General features: G+C 35.9%; 1 protein-coding gene across 1 annotated transcript; it reads right to left on the bottom strand.

Moving 5' to 3' along the window:
* Positions 1-2383: 2383 nt before the first annotated feature.
* Positions 2384-22622, bottom strand: LOC101558028 (sulfotransferase 1E1). The gene is made up of 8 exons (XM_055140237.1): positions 22529-22622; positions 18392-18551; positions 16934-17059; positions 16048-16145; positions 11713-11839; positions 8519-8613; positions 6202-6382; positions 2384-2860 (listed from the first exon to the last, which is right to left on the bottom strand). The coding sequence occupies exons 2-8, from the start codon at positions 18537-18539 to the stop codon at positions 2748-2750; spliced, it is 888 nt and encodes a 295-aa protein (XP_054996212.1). The 5' UTR covers positions 18540-18551; positions 22529-22622; the 3' UTR covers positions 2384-2747.
* Between the last annotated feature and the right edge of the window lie 3799 nt (positions 22623-26421).

Below are 26421 nucleotides of genomic sequence, written 5' to 3' on the forward strand. Positions count from 1 at the left end.
GGCAACTTAAGTAACTTAGCAGCAGCGTTTTTATCAGGCCAAGGAAGACAAATCCGTTTCAAGACAAAAAAATGTTATTACAGGGACAGGAGAGATAATTTGAAGCTTGGGGCACCGAGTTCAGTCTCAGAAATGTTTGGTTCTCCAGACAGCTTCAGGAATAAGAGACAGTTATAGTCTGCGAGCACTGCCTGGAATAGCCCACAAGTAACAACAATGAAATCTCACAAACAAGGAAAATGAGTAGATTTTATACATGATAGATATGCCAATCTGAAAAGTATGCTGAATGGGTAAAGATGAAAGTTTGAGAAGATAGAGAAAATTCAGAAATGAAAAATACAAAATTCACCACATTTGTTTATAGTACCTGTGGCTATTCATTTTATTTTTATACAAGGGGTCACACCCAGCTTTTGGGTATTACCTTGTGAGCCAGGCTTATGGCAAATTGCTTGGGGTCCATGCAGTGATGGGATTGTTCTAGAATAGATATTCTACTGCTTGAGATATTAGCCCACTCCTGAACAGGGTATTAAAGACACACAGTTATGAAGTGGTGAGAATTCAAGGTATGGATAATGCTCTATTATTTAGATTAAAACTAAAATTGTGACCTTGTTTTAATATTTATTTTTTATGCTATAACTGTTACAAATTAGAGGCTCCTAAACTTACCTATCATCCCCTGCACAGAAAAACTCTGGCTTAGAAATTTTTGGAAATCTACCTTCACAGCAACCTAGAGTAACAGTATCATCCATTTTGGGAAACATTTAATAGTGAAACTATATGTCTGCCTGTTTGGAAACATTTGCTACCTGCATCTTTGAAATAAAAATATAGATATGGAATGCATCGAACTGGTTCTGTATGTTATTCATTCATTTTCCACATTTCAGAAATCTTATATGACTATGCTACACTTTAAATATGTGTTAACTAATGTCAAAATTATTCAATTTTGTATTTTATTAGAATTTTATGACTTTTTACCACATATCCATTTCTATTCCAGAATCTTCACAGGATACCATATTACATTTTGGTGTCATGTCTTGTAAGACATCTCCTGACTCTCAGTTTCTAAAGTTTACTTATTTTTGATGGTCGTAACAAAACTGAGCTGTACTGATTAAGTATTTTGTATGTTGCCTTTGAACTTGGAGTTAAATGATGTCTTTTATGGTATTATGCTTGGAGAAGGACCAATCAGATACGTGGTATTTTTATTAAATACCAAGGGTATTTACTCATAGTATATCTTGATCAGTTAGTTGGGGTAGTGTTTGCCAACAATATATATTAAAGTTGTATATCCTTTCCTCCACATCTGTCATGGCTTTTGAAGGAGGCCACTCTGTGAATCCCACATTTAAAGGATGGGTGGGATGGGAAGTTAAACATAACTATATAATTAGAAATTCTTCTATATGGAATATTTACCCATTTTCCTGTCCTTACTGCTTATTCAGTATCTATTCATACCTACATATTTATGTATATATAATTATCATAAATATATATATAATTAACATATTTCATAAGTATTTGATTTTTGTTCATATTTAACTTACAGTTACTTAAAATAATTACATTTTAAGGTTCCCTTATAAGTAACATTCATATCTAGATGCTGAGTACCTCACAGCCAATATGGTATCAATCTGTCAATAAACAGGCATTAACTAAATGTATTTAGGTATCTAGCATTTGTCTTGGAAGCATATCTTTGGAGATAGAATTATCGGGAAAACTTACATACTAATTGAGTCAGCTAAAGTGGCTATCCTTGTGTACCTTACCACGTGATACCGTCCAAGCTCTTCACTGTTTGCAGCCCACACAGATGTGAAGGGAATGTTTAGGGAAGATGTCAAGTGTCTAAAATGGGGTTAAATTATCTATTTCACTTCAAAGTTTTAGTGCAGATGCTTTCTTTCTCCAAAGAAATTGCAGAAATTTAGGACAAGCTAGAGAATGACACTGAATTTCATTAATTTGTATGTTGTTCCACTAAGAAAAAATTGAAAGGTCCTGGGTTTATAACCGAATTGCATATAAAAATTATGATTTTTAATTATGTGTTTTTTGTTTTGGAGGACCGTCTCAGGCAATACTCAGGGGTTACTCCTGGCTCCCCACTTAGGGATTATCCCTGGCAGTGCTTGGGGAACTATATGGGATAACCGGAACTAAACCCCAATGAGCCGTGTGCAAGACAAATGCTCTACTTGCTGTACTGTAGCTCCAGCCCCCAACAATTATGACTTTTAAACAAGTTTCACTTTAAAATATTATTAAAACTATATCAAACAAAAGGCGATATTAGTTATTTATTTGGAAAGTGGATAATAAATTTTCTTTCAGAGATTGAGATTCTTCTTCACATTTACATCTCAATACTTTTGCCTTGTAATTTCTGTATACTACATAACTATATTATACATTAAAACATAATATAATTGGAAACCACAGGTATTTCAAAAGAATGCTGGAAAATTCTGAGTTTTCTTCAGAGAATATAAAATAAAATCAGATCAAGTTTCATAAACTGTCATCATTAAGTTGAATAATTATACATGCAATGTTCTACTGAAGCACCTCAGTAAAAGTTTTTATGATGAAAGATGTCTTTGATTTAGATAAATGAATAATTGATATAAATGTATGATATGAAAAATAGAATACAGAACAATTGAAGAAGAAAACAAGAATCTCCGATATGTCAATATGAATCATAGTAGTTAGATCTCAGTTGGCACTTTCAGCGTGGACCCCTTCATTTGTTGTTCATAGTGTTCATCAAATTTTTCACTCAGAGCTACCGTAAAGTGATTTTTCCAGTCTCCTGAAATCCCTGTAACAAAAAGAACTATAATAAATACTATATTTCAAGTCAGAAATATCTTTAAATACTTTTCACTCATTAATACTAGTCACATTTTTCTTATTATTCTCAGTTTAGTATTAAATATGTAATGTATATGCCACATATTACTTTACACAAGGACTGGAGCGATAGCACAGCGGTTGGGCGTTCGCCTTTCACGCGGCAGACCCGAGTTCGATTCCTCCGCCCCTCCGAGAGCCTGGCAAGCTACTGAGAGTATTGGATATGCCAAAAATAGTAGCAATAAGTCTCTCAATGAGAGAGGTTACTGGTGCCCGCTTGAAGAAATCGAGCAACAGGATGACAGTGAATCTCAAAAAGTTGTATTTTCTTTGTCTACTTTTCCATGGGGAATGTCCTTGGTATAGAGGCTTAAATCTGGAAATGGTCAAGCATGGCTTCTAAAATTTAATTCACATTCATACTTTCCTATATGCATTTCCTCTTCTAATTTTTCTATTGTGGACAGATAAATTCTTAAGCATTGCCCTCTTTGGTTATTATGTTTGTCTAGCAGAGTCTTCTTTTCTCTCTACTACATTCAATTCCCCCGAGAAAGCGTGAAGCTATCTCAGTATTACAAGTTAACAAATAGCTTACTTACAATTATCTCAATGAGTTCTAAACTTTCACAATAAAATAAACCTTAAACTCAGAATATAGGAAACGTTTATACTCAATATCTGGTAGATTCTGGTGGTAGATCATAAAATAACACCTTAGCAGTATGGTTATTTATCTTAACACTAGTTTCTTTCAAAATATATGTGTACTTCGTGAACAGATATATCTTTATATTACTATGGTTATCCATATGCATATATGGGCATTATGGAGAGGCTGCTGATTCAAGGGGTACATTCTCTTGTCTGTCTTTACTTGGCTTTGTTTAATATCACATATGTTACTAATGTAATTAAAAATTTTCCCTAAACTTATTGCTGGTTTGGTTCAAAGAGCAAGATTTTCTTAGGGTTAAACAAAACACGTACAAATGTACAAATGTTTTCTCACCTATGGGTAACTCTGAATGCGCAATTACTCTGCATGTTCTATGTGTCTTTGGATACTAAAACTCGCACATAGAAGGGGTATGTGATGTGTGTGTGTGTTGTTCTCAGGCTCTCAGGTTCTCTCTCTCTCTCTCTCTCTCTCTCTCTCTCTCTCTCTCTCTCTCTCTCTATTTGATGCTCTCGAGCCGCTGTGTATGGGCCGAATGGGGATGGCTCCTCCTTGTGCTCTGCTTCTGTGTGTGCCGCTGTGCTCTCTTCTGTCTGTCTCTATCTCTGACTCTGTCTCTGTCGTTTCTCCTCTGGTCTCTTCCAATCTCTCTTCTTCCGATCTTCCGTTCTCTCTCTCCCACTTCTGTGTCTTCTCTCTTGCTACTGTGTCTTCTCTCCCACTCTGTGTCTTCTCTTCTTCGTTGTCTTCATCCTGCTTCTGTGTCTTCTCTGCTTCTGTGTCTTCTCTCCCCACTTCTGTGTCTTCCCTCTCCCTCTTACAGTCTTAGTTTATATAGCAATCACATAGGGTGGTGACACAAAAGTGGGTTGAACATTAACAAATCAACAAGGAGGGGTAAGACCACTCTTCCAGGAGATTAACAAAATCTCATCTAAGATGTTTACTCCAGATTACTAGGAGATTCGCTCAAGGGTGGCATCCAAACAAGGGTGTGTCGCTTTCTTTCTTCTTCAGCTAGTAATCCACTTAAATAGTTGTATTAAATCTACTTTAAATATTTCTAGCAATGTCATTCTTATGAATACAGTAAGAGATATATCAAACTTAAAGTTTGGTTCTTCCTGAGGACATCTAACTATATATTCCAGACCACAGTCCTCAGACCAGGTTAGTCTTCCTAGCCCCAGCAGGGTCCTAGTCTCGTTGTTACTTTTGGATCATAACAGCATTTGTCTATGACCATGCTCTCAATTTATAGTTGAGTATTGTGGCACTTTGGTCTGGTCCATTTCAATGCGAGGGTAGCTCACAGCTTGCCTGAATCTATTCAGTCCCTCATCGGGACCCTGCTTTTGGGGTGTTAGGAACTAAGGGCAACTGAGTTGAGAAAGCAGATGCCCAGGAGTAAATATTGGAGTCAGTCAGCTCCCAAGTTACAAAATATAATATTAACTGCCTTCCTGTGTCCATAGAGATAGGACATTGCTTTAAGGTAAACTAAGTTCCCTGAGGCAAGGCTAAAAGGATAAACCCCATGTTATCCTACAATAAACTGAATGTATTTTGTTATTTCACATCTGTTCCCAAATAGCATATTAACTAGCTCTATGTTTTGTTCATTTGGTTGCTTGTTTTGGGGCCACACCCAGCAATTCTCAGTTATTGCTGGATCTGCACTCAGGAATCACTCCTGAGTGTCCTGAGGTCCAGAAGATGATATGGGATGCTGGGGATCAAACCCAGGTTGGTTGTGTGCAAGGCAAGCATCCTACCCACTGTACTATATCTCTAGGCCTCTAGTTATATTTTTATATTGTTTCTAAATAGAACTGTACTTTGATTTGTACATTGATGTGGTATTTTAACAGCTTTATGGAAGCGTAATTGATACAACAAAAAGTGTGCATAGCTTGATGAGTTTGAATCTTTGACATTCTTGAAAATTTCTTTCATTTATCACATAAAATCTAAATTTTGAAGTACTTTTTCCTCATCAAAATGAGATACAAAGAGGGATTTTTTTCTCTAAGACTATGTAGAATTTTAGAAGAATTTTTATTTTAAAATTACATATTATAAAAATTAAGTAAATATTGGTGTAGCTATAAACTACAGAAATTTTAATAAGAGAGTATAGTGGCATATTATTAAGTCTTTGATATCTACAAGTAATATCCTCCTCCTCCTCCTTCTCCTTCTCCTTCTCCTCCTTCTCCTTCTCCTTCTCCTTCTCCTTCTCCTTCTCCTTCTCCTTCTCCTTCTTCTTCTTCTTCTTTGAATGACGCTTGGGATCAAACCTCAGGTTCCCACATGAAGAGCATGTGGTCTAGTGCTGTGAGTAAACTCTGAGACCCTACCAGCTACTTAATATAATACACAAACAACTAACAGAAATTCAGCATGGTATAAATGGTAGTAGTAGTAGTAGTAGTAATACTAATAGTAGTATTTTATACCTCTGAAGTACATATAATGCAGAAGAGTGTTTTATTATGAAACAGCTCTGGATAAAACAAGTTGATTCCACAGGCAATATAATGTCTCATTAGATATTTGCCTACAATAACTTGTAAACTATTGATTTTCCCATGTCATTTGAGACAAATGGAGGCAAGTATTCTCACCTTTTCTCATGAAGGGACATATTTTTTGGTTCATCATGTCGTCCGGGAGCATTGTGTAATTGGTAGTTGGATTATTCTTCATCTCCTGGAATGAAGTATGGTGTACGATCTTATTTACAAGCTCTTCTGAGGGTTTTCTTCCCAGAAATTGTATCAATTTTATCACTTCCTTTCTGAGATCCTAAAAGGGGAAAAATTAATTTGAATTTTTTCAAATTAATTTGCTGGAGATAAATAGATTATGCTTTGGATTCAAAGAAAAGAGACTGAGTGCTCTGAAGGAAAATAAGGAATTAGGGTGTTTGCTTTCCATGCAGCCATTCCCACTCAAGTTCCACCAGGGCTTAGTCTCCCCTGAGCACTGCCAAGTATAACCCCTAAGCGGAGCCAGGAACTCAGCTCTAGGTACCATTGGGTGTTCGAATCCCTCCTCCCCCAATAAACAAAAATAGAAAAAATACATTTTTTCCTTCACACAATTGCTAAAATTTGACTACTAGTAATACTTCCGGGCGAAATTGATTTCTCTTAGATTTCACGCTCAAGCTGTACTCAGGAAACCTGGGCTGCTACTCATTGTGATGATCCTTTGCAGTTAGACCAGAAGTATAAATGCTAGCAAACAAAGATGCTGCAGTGCTTCTGGGACTCTGGTGATGGCGACCACCTGGGCCACCCTGAGTGGTTCTTGATTTAATGTGTGGTGCCAGTGACTTAGTGGGGATTGGATATTTTTGTCCAACATATTATCCTCAAACTCTGTATAGTCCTTCAGCCCTCTAACCATCTTTTGGTGGTTTTTTCTTTTGTTTTTTTATTGGTGGGGGAGGCTGGGGGGTGCCCGAGGGCGGTGGGGGTTGGCTCACACCAGGAAGTGTCCAGGGCTTACTTCTGGCTCTGAATTTAGGGATCAATCCTAGCAGGGCTTGGGTTACCATATGGGATGCAAGAAATTGAAGCTGGGTAATTTACATGCAAGGCTAGTTCCCTGCTTGCTGTACTGTCGTTCTTTCTGTCCTCTGGTTTTAGCTTTTCAGAAACTTCAGATTGCTAACATTGAATAAAACTTGAAATCATTTATCATTGAATAAAGGGATATTTATAAAATACTTTTCTCCTTGATGTGTATAGTTTATGCTCAATTAGCTATCATAATAAATATTAACATACATTCTCAAAGACTAAATTCACTTTTACTTTTTCAAAGTGTAAGTTGTATTTTGAAATATGAGAAGGGAGCTAGAGTGAACGAGAATGGTATGCATGAAGGAGAAAATATGGTCTTTTTGAAGGGAAGAGATTTGGGGTAGCCATAAAGTAAAATAAAGGATTATATATTTCAAGTTGAGATTTGCGTGACCCCAGAAATGGAAATAAAGACTACAGTTTCTTGTGACAGATCTTTGATTATGAAAATATTCATTCAGTTTATACTTTTACTATTGTTTATTCACATATTTGTCATGAAACAAAAATACTAGAGAGATTTAGAAAATGTGTAAAAAGTTACACACTCACCACAAAACATTAGCTGTATAAGAAACAAAAAAATCCTGTCTTAGAACACTTACAGTGTTATGCAACCAGCTTATTTAATACAACTTTTGCAGTAACAACTATAACTCAGAATGTCATTATCAAGTCCTTTACTCAACAAATTACAAGTTGCCTGTTAAACTTTAGCTTAATTATAACCTTTTGTCACTGTCACTGTCATTCCCTTGCTCATCTATTTGCTGGAGTGGGCACCAGTAACGTCTCTTATTGTGAGACTTATTGTTACTGTTTTTGGCATATTGAATACATCACGGGTAGGTGTCAGGCTCTGCCGTGCGGGCGAGATACTCTGGGTATCTTGCTGGGCTCTCTGAGAGGGACAGAGGAATCGAACACGGGTTGGCTGCATGCAAGGAGAATGCCCTACCCGCTGTACTATTGCTCCAGTCCTAATTATAACCTTCTTCAGAATTTTCTTTTGGTTATTGAAATTTGACTTAGATTACTTCCTCTTTAATCTTTTCTGTTCCCATATATTTTCATGTAAAACTGCTATACTATATCTTTATTCATAAAAAATTAATATGTATGAATTTCTTTTAAAAATATTTCTATATATAATTTTGTATGCATTATTCTGTTTTAATTGGAAAATATAAACATGAGATAATAATTTAATCCATCTTAAATCCTCACTGATAGAAATGTAGGGAAAAGTAACCATGGCCATTAATGACAAAAATAGGGAGTTATACATAAGCAGTTTGAACATGCATATATCTATATATATATACATGCATATATATATTCAGTTTCTCACCTCTATTAGGTCTTCATAGAAAATAAATAGCACTTGTGAAGTCTTTCTCTTTTCCCACCATGATTTTGCATGATCATACCAAGAACCATATGGAACTAAAATTAGAAATAAAATCCACAAGAGAGCATAGTGTCACCTTTATACAATTTGAAAATGATGTCAGCATTACAATCAAAAACTAAACATAGACAAATTATAATGGAACAAAAACTAAGACTAACTATATATCTTAAGTAAATTTCTAGAAATTTGTTTAAGGCTAGAAAATCAAAATATGTTGAATAATCCACAGAGAAACATATTCTCGACATTTACGGATGGCACAACTTGTGATGCAGAGTAATAGTAAAGCACCTTGGTCCATTTACCAACATTATTCATAGTTCGCTGGTGTTTTTGAAACCAGAATGTCTGTATATCTGTCTGTGTATGTTAATCATGTGTGCAAAATCAAGTTTCTGATAAGAGAATTAAAGTACTGGTACTTTCAACATTCTATCATCATAATTCAACCCAATCTCAAATTTATCACTTACAAATTAGCTTTGGCAACTAAAATTAGTAAACAGTTTTAAAACACTAATTTCAAGATAGAAGTAAAAGGTGTTACAGATCCCATTGTCATTCTCCTTATGAAAGCATATAATATATCAAGTAAAAATGATCCCTTTATTTTTCTTTTTTGTCTTTATATCCAAGTACTTAACCCTGGGCTGGAGACATAGTACAGAGGTTAAGGTATTTGCATTACAGTGGATGAAACTGCTTCCATAGCCAGAGTTACAATGTGGTCCTCTGAACACCGCCAGGGATGAACTTTGTGCACAGATCCAGGAGTAAGCCCTGGGCAAGACAGGTGTGGCCCAAACTCCCATCAGAAAAAAAAAAAATAGTTAAACAACAAAACTAAAAGAAATTGAAAAAACAAAACTTAAAAATCTTCCAGAAAATAAAGTGATATATGAGTGAAAATATTGAAGTATTCTAGTCAGCAGTAAGTCTTTGCTTTAAAATTAAAATCTCCCCATGACCCTGCCCCAGCACCTGGTTACTTTTTCTTTCTTACTTTCTTTTTTCAAAATTTTTGTTTGGGGGTCACACCCAGTGCTGCTCAGGTGTTATTCCTGCCTCTGCACTCAGGTGTGTGAGGTGCTTAACATATAGGATGCCTCTGATCAAATCCAGGTCAGTCATATGCAAGGCAAACACCCTGGTTAATTTTTCTTTACAAAAAAGTTGTGTAATGATATTTATAATTATAGCATTCATCCCTTTCTATAGAGGGAAAGTATTATCTATATCTGCCTTGCAATAAGGCAGATTTTTTTCTGCCATAATGAGGTATATCTTTTTATGTTTAAGTATACCTTTAAGATTTCTTCTACTAATATTTTTGTTAGCTTCAGAGGCACACCTGGCAGTGCTCAGGTCTTACTCTTGGGTCTGCGCTAAAAGGTCTTTATTGGTGGTGCACTAGGGACTGTATGCACTGCAAGAGTGGCCATTTACAAGGCCCTGCCTTACTGTGCTGTTTCCTGTTCTAGGTCACAGTAATTTTCCTAAAACGTAAAAAAATCAAGGTATGTATGTCTTATATTTATGAAGTCAATTGCTTAATAATTATCTCAGTAGTAGCTAATTTCCTTCTATAGTCAATCTGAGATCACACTGAATTCTTTCTTGACTCTAACTGTACATTTATCATTTGCTTTAGTCTGGAGTTAGGTAGATAATAAAATTTTCTGTAATCTATGTTCAAGATAATACTCTATGGTTCTAATAAATGTAGATAATATATTTAGGCTGTACACTGTGTGATTGGACAAGATCTTTTCCATAGGCCTACTGCCAATATGTCCCCCCAAATCAACTAAAATTTTGGGAGCAAATGTGGTAATTCTCTTTCCTCTATTCCTTTGTGTGTGTGTGTGTCACTGTAGTTTCAATGGTATATTATGAAACAGTTTTTCTACATAGAATAAAATATAAGACCAAAGAGATCATTGGACACTGAACATCTATTAAAGGAAAAGTGTAAAATCTAGATAGAGAAACTGTCTATTAATTTGTTTTTAAGCATTGGAAGGAAAGGTCGATATTTAGAATTTGCTTTATGTAACTGGAAATTCTATAATTTCCAAGGCTTTCTAGAACCTCTCTGTATTTTTTAAAATTTTTCTAATAAGGTAGAGTACTGCTATTTGTTCAGACATTGATTAAGCTGATTGAATTGGTCATGAACTCTGCATTACTTTTTTTTAATTGTATCATCGTGAGATAGAGTTGCACAACTTTTATGTTTGAGGTTTAGCATCAATGATGAAACAGCCCTCACTCCAGTGTACATTTTCCACTACCCACATCCCAGTCCTCACCCTGACTCTACAGCAGAGAATTTCCCCAATACTTTCTCTAATTTGGGGTATTATGTTTTGCCTGAAATTTCCCACCACCAGTCAAGACTACCTGCCAGTGTCAGACTCTAGATAATTTATTTTCCGTTGCTAATTTTGAGTATCATGAGAGCTTGTCCAACTGTAATTGTGAATGAAAATTTCTAGATTGTAAATGGTTGGGTTCCAGAGACATCTCTGTATGGCACAAATCTATTTGGGGATTCATTTGGAAATCCCTGGGCCAGGGCTGTTGGTGCACTAAGATGGCACCCAGAGGGAAATTGTGGGTGTGACAGCCAGTCTGCTGGGCAGGTAAGGACCCGGGGAGGGACAACCCAGATCCTCTGCTGCCATGAGACCTGGAGATTCAGTCCTGGAGCCCACATGGCACTTCTCTGCTTTATTTCAAGATCTGAGATGTTTTCCCTCTCATAAGTGTTTGTCTTCTATGACCGATCTTTAAAATTTTCAGATAAAAAGTAGTTGAACTTACCTTGAGCTAGGTCAATTTCTCAAGAGACTGGGACTCATGCTTTGTATAAGTGGCTCCAAGTTGAGTGCCACCATCACATGGTTGCACAAGCAACACACAGAGAGACCACTACCCTATTTTCTAGTTGGAAGTACCATCCAAATATTGCTGAGTGTAGAGGGAGGAAGTGAGGGAAGGCATAAGAGAAAGGGTGGGAGGGATAGAGGGAGGTTGAGAGGGAGGGAGGGAGGGAGGGAGGGAGGGAGGGAGGGAGGGAGGGAGGGAGGGAGGGAGGGAGGGAGGGAGGGAGGGAGGGAGAAACTTACCCAGCCCATCCATAAATTTTTCCACAAACTCTGGAAAGGTCCCAGGGTTTGGATGAACAGGCACCATTTTAAAGAAGTAATAATAAGAAACAGCTACATCTTTTGCATTCCGGCAAACGTAGATCATCTAAAAATATCAAATAATATATTGAATTATTTTTAAATAGTCTTATAAGTATCTTAAAAAGGAAGCTTTAAATCATAAATATAGGCCATACTTATTGTCGACAGTATCTAAAAGAATAGACCTATAATCTAAAATCCAACATCGCTTGCAGAATTCTAAATTTTAAGTTCTAAATTTTTATTTTTATTTAATTTTCACATGCAAGACTTAACACAGTGATTAAAACACTTGCCATGCAATGAAGCTGACTCTGTTTCCTTTTGTGGCACCTCAATGGCCCAAGGGGTCCCTACTAAGCACAGACAAGGAATAGCCCATGAGCATCACAAGGAGTGACCCAATTCCCCATCCTCAAAAAACAATTAGGCCAAAAGAATCTAGAAATAGATAAATAAAGAGCCTAAATGAAAGCTTTGATTACATACTGAAAACATATCTGTGAGAATCAATAATTTGGTAAATCATTCAGTTCAGTAAATCATACAATTCCACTATTCAGAATAATAAAGAAAAAATCTTGTTTCCTTACAATCTAAAGGAAGGTTTTTGAGGATTTATTATAATGAATAACTGATCTAAGTGAAAAATCCCTAAAACCTTGCTGATTTTCCTTTTACTTATAGAGAACATGTCAACAAAATAGCAAAAGTGAAACACCGGTTTTAGTTACTATTACTGGCACTAGGAATGTCTATCATTTGCAAAATCATTTGAGACTCAAAGTTCCTAGTTATAAGTGAGTCCACATACTGGATTAAATCTTGGTCATTTCTTCCCAATTTGACACTCAAAGCTGCAGGAAAAACATCTGAAAAAAATAAAACAAAACACCTCTCTTATGCTATGTTCACCCATTTCTGTGCCAAGTCTTCTCCGTAATACTATCTGGAAAAGTTGCTCTTGACTGCCTATTGTCTACCAATCTGATTAAAGTCATCACCTTGATCTTCTTGAAATCTCTACATTTAACTTTTTGAAAACTCTTGTAGTATATTTTAACTAATATTGTTTTAATTTTTGAGTTTTACTATAAAAACGTTGCCACAGAAGTGAGTGTCATTTTCTTTTAAGTGACATGTTGAATTTTCCCAGTCATATTTAAATGGCTTCCTAGGTCTATTAGAAAAATTGAAGTCTTTGCCAGTTATACACAGAAATTTTATCCGAATTTTTACTCCTTTCTTTTGTTCATGTTATTTCCTCTAGTTTGAATGGTCTCTATATCTCAAAATCCATACCCATTTTTTACAATTTCGTTTCAGGATTTCTAGAAATCTTTTTGGTCTTCCATTTTTAATAGGAAAAAGAGGTAGCTAAAGCAAATATCTCTTTCCCTAAATCCTCACCAGTTCATCTTATCTGTATTTTGACAGTTCTGTTCTAAAAGCCAAATTCATGTTCTACCTATATTTGAGGAATAACTAGATCTTTTCTGAAGATATGACTTTACCTATAGTTTCCTCAAGTCACAGTTGCTAATTTATCCAGAATTCACTTGGGATCACAATGTATCTGAAGAATCATTATGACAATGACGGTTGGAAAGGATCACTCTGGATGGAAGATGTATGATGAAAGTGGGTAAAGGACCAAACATGATGGCCCCTCAGTAACTGTACTGCGTATAATGTTCAGAGAGAGAGGGATGGCGAGGGGAGAGAGAGAGAGAGAGAGAGAGAGAGAGAGAGAGAGAGAGAGAAAGAGAGAGAAGAAAAAGAAAAATGCCTTCCATGGAGGCAGGCTGCATGGTTGGCATGGTGGCAGGGTGGCAGAAGTAATATGGGATTTATTGGTGGTGGGAAATGTACACTGGTTGAAGGATGGATGTTGGAACATTGTATAACTAAAACCTGATCACTTTGTAACTGTAACTGTATCTCACGTTGTAACTCTGTAAAGCTTTGTAACTATCTCACTAAAAAAATTAAATTCATTCAAAAAATTCATTAAAAAATTAATTTAAGAATAAAAAGTCAATTCTATATTTTAAAAGTCTGTTCCTGAGATATACCATCCATATTTCTTTCAACTAATGTCATTATGAATCGGCCATTATCCTCTTGGTAATAGAATATTTGAGTGCCATTTCATAACGATATTCCCTATGCCAACATCTTGTGTAATTTTAACATTTATATGCATGATTTATAGTATTCTCTAGGTCATTGTATTAATTGACAATTACCTCTATTTTACTTAATCTATACCTGTTTTTGTAATCAAATTATGAATCAAGTCAGATCACTAAAGATTAAATTTTGAAGCCTTAAATTGAATTCTTGTTTTATTTAATAAGTCTTGCATCTTCCCTCTTCTTTATCAGTCAATCACCTTTACCTGTACCACAGTCATTCCAAAGTAAAATAAATATAAATGGTATTTTAGAATTAGAGTCTTTTATGTAGGAAAAAACAGAACAAAGTCTATTGAGCATATTTAGGATTGCTTTTATTAAATAAACAAGAAACATGGAATTGTTAGAAATTTGAACCAGGGATCTCCAGAAAATGTCGAATATGTTATAGATAATCAGAGTACAGAATGAAAATATTCAGTAATTGTTATGAAACCCCTTTTGTTTTGTCTATAGTAATAAAACTTGCTTATCTCCTTCTGTCATTCAGCTACTACATATATAAAAAGTTCAAGCTAAAGTGAATTGATTTCAGATGTCTTTGCATTTTCTCTGAGACTGTAAAGACTAATTCCTATATAGCCTTCAAATATAAAATGAGATATTATTCAGTCTGGATTTTTGGCCTTTGGTAATTATATTAGAGTTCCTCTCTTACTTACGTGGCATTTTCTTTTTAACTTGTTCTTTTCCTTTAGCGGATATGTCTATTAATCCATATTTGCATTTATCTTGGCAATTATTATATTTCTGGCACAAGATATTTACTCATATGCATTTATTTTTCTGGTTTATTGCCTACCACATTTTTATGTTTTACATGGTCAAAAACACCAGTTTGAAGAGAAATAAATTTTACAAAATTCATAACTACTCATGCAACAACATATATTGGTATCATTTTTTTTAACTAAAAAGGACTATAAAGAGAGTTTAAACAATGAGATCATCTTACACCACAGAGACTGGCACACATCCAAATGAACAAGAATAACCAGAGCTGGTGCAGATGCAGAAAGAAAGGGATCCTCATTCATTACTGATGGGAAAGCTGACGGGTCTAGCATTTGGAAAACAATATGGATATTCCACAAAAAAAAACGAAAATTGAGCTCTCATTTGACCAAACAATATAACTTCTGGGAATTCCCTTGTAATCCAAAGACCCACAGCAGAAACACCATCTACACTGCTATGTTCATTGCAGCACTATTCACAATAGCCAGAAGCTGCAAACAACCTACATGCTTGAGAACAGACATATGGTAAAGAAACTATGGTATATCTACACAATAGAATACTACATAGTGTTAGAAAAAATAAGAGGTCATGAAATTTCCTATTAATGGATAGACTTGGAGAGTATCATGCTGATACTCTGAGTTAGAAGGAAAGAAACAAATATGGAATGCCATTTATTTGTGGGATATAAAAAATACAGTATGATACTAATACCCAATGCCAGGGGAAATGGGCCAGGAGGACTGGTCAATATCTGGTCAATGGTGTGGGAGATGAATGGTAAAGATAGAGGAGAGTCAATTATGACAATTCTAGTTGGCAATGATCACTTTGGCAGGAAATGAGTGTTGGAAGAAGGTAAAGTACATGATAACTTTGCAGCCTCTGTATCGCAAACCATAATGCCTACAATGAGAGAGAGAAAGAGAGAGTGAGAGAAGAGAAGTGTCTGCCATATTGGCAAGATGGAGTGGGGGGAGGCTTGAAGGGTTGGGAGGGAAACTGGGGACATTGCTGCTGGGAAATTTCACTGGTGGAAAGATGGGAGCTGGAACACTGTGTGACTGAAATGCAGTCATGAACAATTCCGTAATGCTCTAGTTCACAGTAATTCAATAAAAAAATAGAAAGAGTTTACCTATTTTTTCAAGGTGACCTTTGGAGTTGCAATTGATCTCTAGACTATTATGTTGACTATAATCCGTATTTATTAAATTTACATAAATTCATAGAAAGAATAAAAATAATATACTCACATTTACTATATTACTTGAATTGATCATCCCAAAATCTTTGACTTGAATTAAGTTCTATAAATCCTGATTTTAGTTACCTTGCAATTCTTTTCCCAGAATGAGGCTGGAAGAAGTTCAGGTGTCAGATGTGTTTTTATGATCCTAGGAGATGCCTTCTCTTCTAATTGCTTTACTCCTGATTTAAAAGAATAAAAACCATGAATATTTATATGACCTTTATTAAAATGGAAGTAAAAATAAGATTGTATAACATTCAATAATAGTTAATACTTATTATAAAAATTAATAAATAATATTAGAATAAAATAATTACAAATAACATTTCACCACTTTGGAAAATTATTACTAACTTTTTGGTAACAATTTTTCATAAAAATATATCTATGTATCCAAGAATTACAAGGTTCTACATAAAAAATGGGATTTTTGACATCAATTTTCTTTTTTTCTCAAGTATTATACTGAAATTACAATTAATTTTCATCTATGAAATTTAATTGTATTTCAGTCAACGATTATGCAGCTTTTAAAAATTTTCGATGATTTTATAAAATTACAGTAAAATCATTTTAACTCTCCTATTATTCATTCTACATTTATGCTGTTTCTAATTATTGACAATTCAAAAAGGAATCTGTGATAAATATAATTTTTTACATACGTTTGAAATAGTTATGAATATTTTTAAGTGTTAGAGTAATATCTCTCTAGATATTAGAGAGAAAATACAAATTATTAACCTATGCTAAACACATATAAAAGCTATCCTCAATCTCTTTATTTCAGTCACATGCTTGCTATAAACTGTATCAAGATTTAAATTTAAATGTACTTTCTCTTCTATGCAGAAGACAATACTTATTGTCATTTTTGCTTATTCTTTTTCTTTGTATTATTCACATCTGCACCTCAAGTTATGTCAGCAACTTATTTCAGCAATATAAAAATCAATTCAAAAATTACCATTTATTTTATCTTCATTTCTGCACTCCAGAAAAGGTACTCTATTAAAAATGGCATCTTTTTTGCACTTTTCCACATCACCTTCTTTGTAGATCACATCTACAATTTCACTAACCCAAGTTGTGCCTATAAAAGATTAAGCAATTCTGTTTACCAAAGACCACACATGATAAGATTGGTGGATTTATAGTATATCGAATAAAGTTGGAAAATAAATGCAGTATAACTTGAAAGGAGTTGGAATAGAGACAGAAACCAGGAATATTTTTAATCTTTAATTTTATAGTACACCAAAATTAGAATAAGGACCAATATTGTACTAAAAGATACATGTAGCATGTGTCCAATTTATCCATGATGAATTCAGAAAGTATATGAGCTGATTAATATTTTGCATTTCATTTGGATAGAATTAAAGATTAGGAGTCTCAAACAATAATACTCCATGATACGACTAATCATCATCACTGTCATCACTGTCATCCCGTTGCTTGATTTGCTGGAGTGGGCACCAGTAATGTCTTCATTGTGAGACTTCCTGTTACTGTTTTTGGAATATGCCATGAGGATATGACTAATAATTGAGTTAATCTCAAGAAAAAAATCTTAAAAGTGAAGTTTAAAATGTGGAGTTAAGGGCTGGAGTGATAGCACAGAGGGTATGGCGTTTAAAAAAAAAAGTGGAGATAAAAGGGCAGACAAGATAGTACAGTGGATAAGTTCCTTGACTTGCACACGCAATTCCCCAGTTTGATTTCCTGCATCCTATATGACTGCCTGAGCCCCATCAGAGTGATCCTTAAGGAGTGATTGCTGAGTGCAGAACTGGAGTAAGCATTAAGCACAGTTGAGTGTGACTCAAAATAAGAACCGAAAAAGAAAAGCAGAGTTAAAGATGAGGATATGTGCAATGCAAAAGAGTGGATTTTGCTTTGATCTTTGTCCATACCTAGTGGTATGAAGAGGTGACTCCTGATTCAGTGCTCAGGGGAATTTCTGGTGGTGCATAAGGACTATGCAGTGTCAGGGGATGAAATCCAGACAGCTTTCATGCAAAGCATCTACTCAGTCAGTTGAACTGCCTATCCTAAATGTAATACTTTATAAATGTGAAATTGTTTTCTCTTTGTTCATAATATAATTCTATAAGCTAAGCAGAGTTTATAAGTTTAAATTTAGTTATTTCTTTATTTAACTGTACTTAGTGATATAAATTTCTATGGAGGCAAGCAATATATAGTTCTTTTCTGCTCAAGTGACAGGTTTTTATTGTGGTTTAAGAACAGGATTAAAATTTAAGAAATTTGATATTTCTGTATCAAAACTATTTCAATGATCTTTATTAATACGGAGAATAAAAGTAGAAAAAAGAATATTTTATATACATATATCTATCAATATCAAGGTGGCATTGTCATTTCTAAGTAAAAAGGAAGGTTTTGACTAAACAAGACTCACCAGACTTGGGATAGGTCGCAATCACAACATCATCTTCTCTTGCCTGGAATGATTCCACTGCATCCCAATATTTGATAAAGTGTTTGTACAATAAAACCCCATGAACTCTGCCAAAGTTTTCAAAATAGTCAGACTCTGAAGAATCCATCTGTGTGGTAGACTGAAAAGAAAGTTTGAATTTATAGTTTATATGTTATATATAATGCATTAATATTAAAATATTTGTATATATTATGGTTTTCATGTATATAGCATGTCTTGCTGCTGTTTATATACGCTTAATGGGTTTTGAATGGGTCTTTAAAAACCTGAAAAGATGAGCTAGACACACTCTTTACAAAGATATAGATGGTCATCAGACATATAACAATATTCATAATCAGTTATTAATAAAACACAAATCAAACCACAAATGAGATATCACCTAACACATGTGTTAAAGGTTTATGTAAAAGGATTACCAGAAACATCTAGTGATTAAAAATAGGTTTAAAGATATATGGAAACATCCTTCTTACACTTCTGGTGGATATAAATTAGTATGGTCTCTTCAGAAAATACTATAATATTTTTCAAACAAACATTAGAAGTATATACCATTGGACTCAGAAATTTCATAGCTAAGTAGCTCATTACCCAAAAACACTTGTGCAAAATCCATATGTACACCTATGTCTACTGCAGCACTACTTACATATATATATATATTCATATATAGCTAAGCTATATATGAAATTAAAATGCCTAATTACACATGAGTACTTAGAGAAAAATACTTATATTTGCAATGTGATAGGCATTCTGCTAAAAGAAATGATAAAATATTTTTCTTGTGACAGTGTCAATGGAATTCTGAAGGGACATAATAAGCAAAATAAATCGGAAGGAGCAAAACAAATGATAAAAGTTCTTTTGAACTTAAAAATTAGAACAATAGACAAGCCGACGTCAAGAAGAAACAAAATTCTTAGAATCAAGGAGTTTCCAAATCTTGCTTTTCTAAAAAAAAAAAAAAAGAGCAAAGAACAACAAAAACGACAACTGTAGGATAACATTGGGTTTGTCCTTTTAGCCTCGCCGCAGGGAACTTAGTTTACCTTAAATCAGTGTCCTTTCTGTATGGACACAGGAAGACAGCTAATATTATGCCTTGTAACTTGGGAGCAGATTAACTCCAATAATATTTACTCCTGAGCATCTGCTTTCTCGACTCAGTTGCCCTTAGTTTCTAGTACCTCCAAAGCAGAGTCCCAGTGAGGGACAGAATGGACCCAGGGCAAGCTGTGAGCTACCCTGGCATTGAAACGGGCCAGGCCAAAGCGCCACAATACTCAACTATAAGTTGAGAGCATGGTCATAGACAAATGCTGTCATGATCCAAAAGTAACGACAAGACCTGGACCCTGCTGGTGTTAGGAAGACTACCCTCACCTGAGGGCTGTGGTCTGAAGTACATAGTGAATGTCCTTAGGAAGAACCAAACTTTAAGTCTGATATATCTCTTACTGTGCTCATACATAATGGCATTGCTAGAAATATTAGAAGTAAATTTACTATAACTAAGTGGATGACTAGCTGAGGAAGGAAGAAAGTAACACACCCCTGTTTGGATCCCACCCTTTAGTGGATCTATTAGTAATCTGGAGTAATCTCCTTAGATGAGATTTTTGTTAATCTCCTGGAGAAATGGTCTTACCCTTCTTTGTTAATTTATTTATGTTCAACCCACCTTTGTGTCACCACCCTATATGATTGCTATATAAACTAAGACTGTAAGAGAAGCAGAGGCAGAGGCAGGATAGGGTAGAGGTAAGACAGAAGCAAGGAGAAGAGACAGGAGTGGAGAGAGAATACACAGAAGCAAGAGAGAAGACACAGAAGCAAGAGACAGACAGAGGCTGGAAGAGACCAGAGGAGAGACTACAGAGACGAGATAGAGAGAAAGATGGAAGAGAGCATAGTGGCACACACAGAAGCAGAGCACAAGGAGGAGTCATCCCGAACTGGCCCATACACAGCAGCTCGAGAGCACCGAACAAGAGCATCGAGAGAGAGAGAAAGAGAGAGAGAGAGCACAGCCCCGAGAGCCCACGAACAACAGCACAACTCATATATCATTGCACCCTCCCGAGTGTGTGTTTTTGTATTTTTTACAGACAACAAAACATTCTCTAGGACAATTTAGTATAACATCTTTTCATTCTCACTCCAGATTCTACCCCAGAGGAAAAGCATAATGAAAGAGTATCTCCTTTTGTTTATTTATGCTTTCAGTCAAAATAAAGCTATAGGTATTGTTTTCAGCAACCACAGGAAGTTACTGACAAATATTCTACCCATTGAGAAAAAGATGCCCATGTCTTTAGGATAAAATGGTCTCTTTCTGGGGTTGGGAAAACTGTGTCCCAAGCAGTGTTCAGAATGTTGAGTCCCCAATATCAGGCTGTTGAACGAGGGGACCATGTGGAGCATGGATCACAGGATTTACGCATCATTCAAGGCCACCGCCTACCTGTCCCTTGCTATTTCTTCAACCCCAACTCTTCCAAAACTTCTTTATCAGGTATATCCGCTATAATCTCACCAAATTATGAGTGTAATCACAAGTCAACTTTTTTATAATTAAGCCTATTCCCAACCTCCTTGCTTTGTGAAAATCATCTTCCTCTAAAAGAAATGTGTGTACATATACCACTTTTACAGTCAATTGATTTACTCAAGTGAACAATTTTCTTGGTGTTCTGCCAGGTTAGCAAAACTTGGCTGGTAGTCTGTTGGGAGTAGCTGATTTTTACTAGACTGCTGACTGGCCCTGGCTACCCCTCTATGGTCACTTTTAATACTAGGAATAATTAACACAGGATAATTAAATAATAACTAATATGCAAAAATACTAGGAATAATTAACACAAGTAATCCCTCTTTTATGTTAACTGTACACCACAATGTGACTCCCCTCTAGTTGCCTTTAAAAAAAAAAACAAAGCAACACTTTTCTTTCTGGGTCTGAGAGATAGGATAGCAGGTAAGTCATTTGCCTTGCACACATCCATCTTGATTTCAATCTATGTTACAACATATGGTTCCTTGAACCCATCCAGGAATGATCTGCTTTTACTTGTCTAGCATCACACACACACACACACACACAAAACTGATTCATCAACTCAATTGAACTTGATTTTTTTCATTTTCAGTTTTCTTTCCTTCTGTTCTCCCTCCTTTCTCTAGACATTTTCTTTATTCCCCTATCTGCCTTTCATTTAGCAAATACACTTGGCTGGATTTGCTTAAAAATATTACACAAAGAGCACTCTTTGTATATTATAAAACCCCAGACCTAAGCACTATAGCCAGTAAACACAGTAGCCAGTATGCACAAAAGTATTGGCTAAATTTGTTAGGTCAAATCTTCCAAGGTTCCATGAATTTTTCTAGTCACCTTAAATAAAACAGTGACTGCTCTGCCTATGATCTACTTGTCAGCATAATATCAAGGACTTGGATTTCTTTTTTTTTTTCATTTAAATTATTTATTTTATTGAATCACCATGTGGAAAGTTACAAAGTTCTCAGGCTTATGTCTCAGTTATACAATGTTCAAAAACCTGTCCCTTCACCAGTGCCCATATTCTACCACCAAAAACCCCAGTATACCTCCCACCTCCACCCCCCGCCCCCGAATACGTAACTGATAAATTTCACAAGGACTTGGATTTCTACTGTTTATTGGATAACTCTTACTGTAAAAGTGACAAAACCTGCAAGGACCCTGCTACCAACAGACTGCTTCTGACACATTTACAAAAAGGAACATAAGATTAGAAGTCAATTTTCATTCTCACTTTCTCCACCATGCTTTCTTTGTTTCTTCATCAGTAAAACGGAGAACATGTCCAAAGTATACAGCTATAATACTGGAGGCTTATGTTAAAACTCATTAGAAACTAAAGGGTTATGAAAATGTAAGATATCTTTTTAGTGGCAGACATTTCCTTTTTAAGTTTTAATTATTTATATCATTAAGTTACTAAATTATTAACACTTGATTTCCTTTTCAAACAGACATAATAGACTAATGTTGTATACCTATTTAAAATTTAAATATTAATAACAGCTTTAAAAATTAAATCCAACCTGTCCAGATGATCCTGTAAAAGAAACTGGTGATCCACTATAGTTTTCTTCCAATCCTTGCTTTAGTTTTAACCTGCAGCAAAGATGAGAACCAGTTGTGCATTTGAAAAATTTCTGGCAAGCTTTTATTCTGAATGCCAGAGAAAGAGGAGGAGACTAAGTTGTGAGGTGTGGCCTTGTGAAGTTCATGAGGCAATGCAGTAACAAAAAGATGAACAAATACCTGCAAAAGCATGTACATACACAGTCACTTTCATTCATACAGAGATGTAGAAAGCCTCTGGTGCCACTTTACGTTCTTGGCTTAAGGTCAAATTCTTACATTTGCCAAGTGTAATCAGTGAGCTGAGAAAAGGGAGGGAGAGGAAGTAAAGTGGGGGGCAGGGGTATGAAGGAAAAAAGTCTTGAGAAAAATGAAGTAATAGAGGCTGGGAAGGGAAATTCCCCTTCCTCACTGAGGAGATTGACACTCAAAGACATAAACGTGCTGGAGGAGTGAGAGGAGAGAAAAAAAAAATGAGAGGGAAGAAATACAGAACTGAGGATCCTGTATGAGAACACCTAAGTTACTAGATTGCTAAGAACTGTCAGATTTCTGGTACTAGTTGTGCTGTAACAAATCAACTGGAATCAATTGTTTGTTCTAACAATTAATTGAAAAACACATTTAGTATTTAAACATTTTTTGCATGAGATTCTAGAACAAGGTTGAAAATAAAAACAGATGGCAACTAAGGAAAAATGTAAACAAAAGTCACCTGTGGATTGTTATTTTATAATATCACATTTTCCTTTTCATAATTATATGATTAATGTGATAAATGGAATCTTCCGCTGAAGTTAACCATTGATCATCTTACTGGGACTAGATACAAAGAGGACAAAACAACAGGTCAAAGGTTTATAGAAATCACATGTCCCCTAATTTTAATACTTCTGCACATATTCTGTCCTTGGCTGAGGAATGTTATCAATCCATTATATAATATCCACCGATCCCATCAATACCCCATCAGCCCAGTCAACTGAACAGTTTGTTCAAGATCACATTAGCGCTAATTTGTCTCTCAATCTTTAATTAGATTGCACCTCCTTTGGAAGAGAGAAAGAGAGGGGAGATAAGAGTACAGGAGAAGGGAGGGGAGGGGAGAGATGGGGGGTTAAAGGGTAGGTGAGAGGGGAAGGGAGGGGAGGGAAGGGGAGAAGTGAGGCGAGGAGAGGAGGGGAGAGGTGGGGAGAGAAGAGGAAGGAGATAAGGGTAGAGAGAGGAGAGGAGCGAAAGGAGAGAAGTGTTTGTTATAGAAGCAGGCTTCAGGAGGTGGGTTTGGAGGGAAACTGGTGGCACTGGTGGTGTTTGTAACTGTGTTACTCAGGGTGTTTTAATTAAAACTCAAAGAAGTGAATATTCTCGGGTGCCCTTTAAACTTCGCACTTTCTCTTAATTAGTACTTACACTTGTTGGCTACAATTAAAGTCTATGTGCCCAAATACTTCATTGCTCTTTATAAAGCTTTAAAAAACAGATTCTTTCCCTGAGATTAACACACAGTATTGTGTACAGAGATAAGCACAGGTGTAGTAAGAGTGGGGGAGCAAAATTTATCACAAAAAATCATTTATAAACATCTTTGGAATGATGATGTTTAAAACTGATTAGTCTTTAAAAATAACAAGGTTCAGGAAGTTTTTATTTTAACCTAGCCTTAAATGCCTAAGAGAATTTAGATAAAGGTGCAGGAAGATCCTTATCATCATAAATATCTACAAAGAATATAAGCCAAGTAGAATAGATGTAAAAACTTGGCAAAACCTGTTTGTATAATCTCTGGATCTTGGCCATTGATGAGATTACATGGTGCCAGGGGCAGTTTGTGGGCATGACTGCCACGCTACTGGAAAACTGCAGAGCTGGGGGGAGGAGGCCCAGTCCCGATTCAAGCAGGCTTGGAAATCTCAGTTACGGGTTTTTGCATACCTGGGTTTTCCTGCCAGTCCTCTCTCTGGTGAGGTTCATCCTGTTTTAGGTGAGGCTTGTACCCTCTTGGGTGAGGTTTGTCTGAGAGTGTGGTCAGTGGCCTTGGGCATAGCAGTAATTGGGTTCTAGAGGGTTTTGGCTGCTGGGCTTCTGCCTAGGGCAGGGGAGGAAACTCAACCACACCCTCCCCTCTGAGGTGCCCTGGTGAAGACAGCCTGGTATAGGGTCAGGGCATTCTGTGGCTCTCTGTCCCAGAAGAGAAGAACACAGAATTTCCTTGACATCATATATTCTATCCATAGAATGCAATACAAAACAAATAATCTAGCATTGGCTTTTCTTTTCAATTTAGTTTTTAATTAGTGAGTCAACATGAGGTACAGTTATGTACTTACAAATTTTTGTGTTTGCATTTCAGTCATACACTGATCGAGTACCCAACCCACCACCAGTGCCAATTCTTCACCATCAATGATCCCAGGAGTCCTCCCACCACCCCAATACCATCCCGCCCACCCCCCCTCGTTAGCAGGGCATTCTCTCCTTTTGGGTGTTGTAGTTTGCGATAGAGGTATTGAGTGGTCCTCATGTTTGGTCTATAGTCTACTTTCGGCTCATATCTTCCAATCTGAGTGGGTCCTCCCAACATGTTTTACTTGGTGTTCCCTTCTCTATCTGAGCTGCCTTTTCCCCCGTCATGTGAGGCCAGCTTCAAGATGTGGGGAAAACCTCCTGAACCTTATCCCTATCATTCTTGGGTATTAGTCTTCTATTCTGTTACTTTATATTCCACAGATGAGTGCAATCTTTCTATGTCTGTCCTTCTCTTTCTGACTCATTTCACTTGACATGATACTCTCCATGTTGATCCAGTTTATGCAAATTATATGCAAATATTATTACTTAATCTTTTTAACAGCTGCACAGTATTCCATTGTGTAGATGTACCAATGATTTAACCAGTCATTTATACTTGTGTACTTGGGTTTTTTCCAGATTTTGGCTATTGTAAATAGTGCAGCAATGAACATAAAAGTGCAGATTATGGATTCTGGTATGATGTTTGGATCTTTAATCCATTTTGATCATTCTTGTATATAGTGTTAGGTAGAGGTCTGAGCCCATTTTTTTGCATGTGGCTGTCCAGTTTTGCCAGTACCATTTGTTAGAGAGGCTTTCTTTGCTTCACTTCACATTTCTTACTCCCTTGTCAAAGATCAGATTATCATATATTTGCAGGTCTGTGTAAGGATATTCCACCCTGTTCCATTGGTCTACTGCTCTGCCTTTGTTCCAGTACCATGCTGTTTTAATTATTACTGCTTTGTAGTAGAATTTGAGGTTAGGGAAGGTAATGTCTCCCATCTTCTTTTTCCACAGAATTGCTTTAGCTATTTGTGGGGGGTTTGTTGTACCATATGAATTTCAGGAGTCTTTGATCCACTACTTTGAAGAATGTCATGGGTATCCTTATAGGGATTGCATTCAATCTGTATAATGCTTTGGGGAGTATTTCCATTTTGATGATGTTGGTTCTCCCAATCCATGAGCAGGGTATATGTTTCTATTTCCTCATGCCCTCTTTTATTTCGTGAAATAACATTTTGTAGTTTTCTTTGTATAGGTCCTTTACCTTCTTAGTTAAGCTGATTTCAAGGTACTTAATTTTCTGAGGCATGATTGCTTTTTTTTCATATAACTTTCTTTTCTCCCAGTATTTGTGTATAGGAAAGCCATGGACTTTTGGATATTAATTTTATAGCCTGCTACTTTACTATACAAGTTTTATTTTTTCTAGAAGTTTCTTGGTAGATGTTTTGGGGTTCTCCTAGATATAGTAACATATAGTCTACAAATAGTGAGAGATTGATTTCTTCCTTTCCTCTCTGGATGCCCTTAATATCCTTTTCTTGCATAA

The sequence above is a fragment of the Sorex araneus genome, chromosome 5 (assembly GCF_027595985.1).
Source record: "Sorex araneus isolate mSorAra2 chromosome 5, mSorAra2.pri, whole genome shotgun sequence".
NCBI classification, from domain to species: Eukaryota; Metazoa; Chordata; class Mammalia; order Eulipotyphla; family Soricidae; genus Sorex; species Sorex araneus.

Coding starts and splice junctions, on each gene's coding strand:
- LOC101558028 (XM_055140237.1), bottom strand. CDS start 18,539: ATGGATTCTTCAGAGTCTGACTATTTTGAAAACTTTGGCAGAGTTCAT. Junction 17,060..18,391: donor TGCGACCTATCCCAAGTCTG/GTGAGTCTTGTT, acceptor AATCTTTTATAG/GCACAACTTGGGTTAGTGAA. Junction 2,861..6,201: donor ATGTCCCTTCATGAGAAAAG/GTGAGAATACTT, acceptor TTTTTGTTACAG/GGATTTCAGGAGACTGGAAA.